Here is a 4,046-nt window from a genome sequence, read left to right as displayed (position 1 = left end):
CTTCCAACCCTAGAAACTATGAAACTATGAAACTATGACTCTATGAATTGATGGAGTACTATCTGAATTCATAAATCCTAAGCATCACTGTATGTAGCTTTGTACGCTTTAGTTTTCTCAAAAGAGTGACAAGCACATGAATCAAAACTTAGATAGTAAATGCAATTTTCAGACTTACCAGATTTCAGTCTCCTTTCAATCTGTTGTTCCCAATTCAAAGCCAAAACATTTTCTCCTACCAGCTGTCTATTTTCCAAATAAGCAGGAGCTATCTCACCATTTTTAGGTAACTTTTTTTAAAGCAATTCTGCTATACCAATGCAACCTAAATATATCATCTAAAAACAGCCCCTTTGTATCCAGAAGCATTCAGTTGGAAGCCTTTGGACACAATTGTTATGTACTCAAATTGAATAATGGTGTGCAAGGTTAGCAGACTCCAGTATGTGTGAAATCCAGAGTAAGAGAAAGATGTTTGAATGACAAGTAAAATTTTCTCTCAACTTCAGTGAGAAGTCTCTGCAGGTGTACTAAGGGATGGGATGGTCTTGTCCCTGAAACTGAAACAATCTCCATTTCCACTCCTTAGACGCCTTCTCTCATTCACACATTACTTGTGGTATGCTGGCAGAAAAGTTTCGTTTTGATTAATTAAAGGAGGTATATTGGATCTGGATCATATTTCAGCGGGAAGAAAAAAATAATGGCAGGCACAGAATACTGTGATGTGGAAGACATATCCCTTTTAGCAGCCTCTATACTTTGAGCAAAGAAAACAACAGAGAGCAAACTTTGCATTATATTTCCAGTATGGTCACTAAATAAAGTAAATCTTTAAATGAATAAAACTGTTTAAAAGTGATATTTCTCAAATTTAAGATGAAAAAGCTTCTTTCTTGGACTTCCAAAGACTCCTCTGGAAAATGCCCTTCAGTAGGATAACTAAGGAGGGGTAAGTGGAGCACCAACCCCAGGAGCTCACTTAGAAGAAGTGCAAATATTGCCCCCTCCCTCAAAGAGGGGATCATGCAGAGCCCTGCACAGGCTGGCCATAAGGAGATGGGCAGGTTCAGTCAAGCAAGGGCAGCACCACACCCTGCAGTGTGTTTGAAGGGGAATGAAACCCTTCCCCCCCAGGGGACTTTGCCATGGATGGCTCAGACCTGTCCCAGTAGGTGGTGTGTGAACAGGGCACCAAGAGGGGCCCCTGGGGAGTCTGCATTGCTGCCTGTCCCATTAAAGCAACAGCAGTAGCATCTGCTGCCCAAGTAAAAAGAGCCCAGGCAGGTAAGGCTCTTCTCCCTCTCCTCACCACCCTGGGAACTGAAAAAGCTTGTGGTGCCTCTCCTGTCCTAGGATGATCCAAGACTATCACCTAGATAAATTGGACAGATTTCCAGTATTCAACCCTCAGTGTTCTTTAGTTGTCTGTTTCTGACAACTGTCAGTTTTATAATAATCCATACCTTGTCAAAGGCCCATTTGTCATGTGAATGTTCAGCATACTTGCTAACAATATACTCTAACTTCTCAGGGAGAGCGAGGCTGCAAAAACAAACAAAAAACAAAAACAAAATGGTCATTTAACCATTATTTATTCTAACCAGATGTATGAATGAAAGGCAGTAAGAGAAACTAGTAGTGAAAATATTTCAAGTCAAAATGTCAACAAAAAGTCATGCTTTATAATTAGATTTCCATTTACCAGGAACAGCTCAAGCTAAAACCAGTGGATAGTGACATTAAAGGGTATCTTTAAATACACGAATGCTGGAATGTTACAGAACCACAATCACAGAGAACCACTTCTTAAGGGTTTTTTTCCTTGGTGGTTGTTAATACAGGATACAGCTAGGTTGATTGACTGAAAAACGAATTCATTTTCCTTGTTATGGGACACAATGATGTACTAATAATGCTCAGTTTTTGTGTATAAAATTATTAGAACACGTATTTCTGAAAATGCAACATCATTACCATAGCTCTCTTAAATCATCATATACTATATGCTAATTTACTTTGATCTATGAAGTGGTGATAGTTACACACCAAATAAAGATTTTGTCAAAACCTGGCAAAAGGCTGATTACACCATTTATTGATGAGAGTTTGGTGGCCTTGAGTCATTTCTTATCTACAAACATAGTTTATGCCCCTAAGTAATGGAAAAAAATGGAGGTATTATTGGAATACATAATCAATGGAATTTAATTCAGCCATTGTGTGTTGATAACACTCAGTTACCTACCTCAGAGATGTATTGTGTTTATTGTACTTAATGTTTGAGAATGTAAATGCCAAAGTGTTACAATATTGGCATATTCATTACTGGTATGTTGCCATATTGGTAGGAAGGAGCAAGATTTCCCAGATTAGTTATGAACAATTCTAATATCATTAAGAAGTCCATTGCCAGCCTGTTCTCTTCACCAAAAATAGAGATATGGGCATTAGCAAATATTTGACAAAGTTTCTAGTGTTACTAGGACTCACTTGACTGTGCTGATAGGTTTGGGATCAAAGTTTCCCTCTGGGTCCAGTGAAGTCTGCTTTTCCAAAGTTGCTCTAATTCTGGTGTCCAAATAATCTGGTGGCAAAGCCCCAGCTATAGCACTTAGACAAGGCAAGGCCATTCGGAAAAGCTCTGGATCATACTTCTGCAGGAGAGATAGGAACTGGTTGGAAAGTCCAATAGAAAAACATGCAAAATGTTAGTGAAGATAAAGCATCCATATAGTAGCAGTATTAGAAGACAAGGAAACACTTTAAAAAAGCAAGCACAAAACAGAAACTCATTCCAGAACAAAGGTATAGTTTTACAAAACATTCTTCATTGCAGAAACTATTATATTTCTAAGGCTCTATTCAAAACAGAGTTAATGTATGTAATTCTTCCACAAGTATTTATTCTAACTTAAGTCATCTCTGGACCAAAGAGAGATAAGTACTGGCAAAGTCAAAGATTTTCTGCCTGTGTGTTTATTCAGATAAAACTTTATCTATAAAACTTGCTTTAGACCTTACAGAATTTCCAGACCCTGTAGGTATTGCAGAATGCAGCATCAACTCTTCTCCTTCTTCCCTTTAAACATAGTTCTGCTTAAAATTGCATAGGTCAAAGGAAATTGCCTTCTGAAATAGAGGCAAGTCATAAATTTTCAAATTTGTACCAGTTAAGAATTGAATTAGCACATCCCCTCTTCTAATTCAAGTTATTTCAGCTTTAAGGATAGAGCCCTTTGCTACTTCCATATAATAATTCTATCCCTAGCAATGTGACATGCAGTACACTCAGAGTCTTGTGGTTACCTACTCTAAGGCAGTTGGCTCTAATGGAAAGAGCACTTGATTGGGACTTTGTAGACCAGTGTCTATGTCTAGCATCACCATTGGCTTCTGGATGACCTTATGGAAATTACTTTATACTTCTTTGAGCTTGTTTCCTTAGGTGTGAAGTGGGAATAATGATTCTGATTTTCCTTTGTAAACTCCTGCAAAATTGACTGATGTTTTCATCAGTTTCGTCAGTTGCCATATGAGTATTGTTTTTAACAACTTTTGGTGTTTGATGCATGGCATCTATTTGTATAGGGCTTTGTGAAACAGCTATTTTTCATTTTGCTTTTAGATTTGGCCATTTCGGAGGACAGTGATTCATTTTGGTGTTTTGGACCACTGTTTCGTTTTGATTTGGTCAAATCTGTTTCAGAATTTTGACACTGATTTGGAGATTCGGATTGGCCAGGGAGAGGCAGGCACAGCCAGGTGGCTGCAGGATCTCCCAGGACTCCTCTGGCTGTGCCTGCCTCTCCCTGGGCAGAGGGAGCCACAGAAGAAGCCCCTGTGGCTGTCTTGGCTGGCCTCAGCCTTCTGGCACTTTAAAAAAAAGAAAAAAAAAAGGAAAAAAGCCCTGCACTCACTGGCTGCAGCAGTGGCAACTGGGGCCTCTGAGGGCTTGTGGCAGAGCCCCCCCCGCCCCATGCAGTGCATGGCAGTTGGGGGCAGCAGAGATCTCCCTCTGCTCCTGGCACCCACATGGCAGCTGC

General features: G+C 39.6%; 1 protein-coding gene across 1 annotated transcript in view; it reads right to left on the bottom strand.

Moving 5' to 3' along the window:
- Positions 1 to 4,046, bottom strand: part of RYR3 (ryanodine receptor 3) — a 666,405-nt gene that overhangs the window by 186,486 nt on the left and 475,873 nt on the right. The window contains exons 51-52 of the mRNA XM_019518966.1: positions 2,494 to 2,675; positions 1,467 to 1,545 (exon numbers count right to left, since the gene is read on the bottom strand). Coding sequence (XP_019374511.1) covers positions 1,467 to 1,545; positions 2,494 to 2,675 — 261 coding nt within the window. The remainder of the gene's footprint in view (positions 1 to 1,466; positions 1,546 to 2,493; positions 2,676 to 4,046) is intronic.

The sequence above is a fragment of the Gavialis gangeticus genome, unplaced genomic scaffold (genome assembly GCF_001723915.1).
Source record: "Gavialis gangeticus isolate Ggan-Ray unplaced genomic scaffold, GavGan_comp1, whole genome shotgun sequence".
NCBI classification, from domain to species: Eukaryota; Metazoa; Chordata; order Crocodylia; family Gavialidae; genus Gavialis; species Gavialis gangeticus.
The sequence above is the reverse complement of the archived record's forward strand: the minus strand, read 5'-3'. Positions and strand labels throughout refer to the sequence as shown.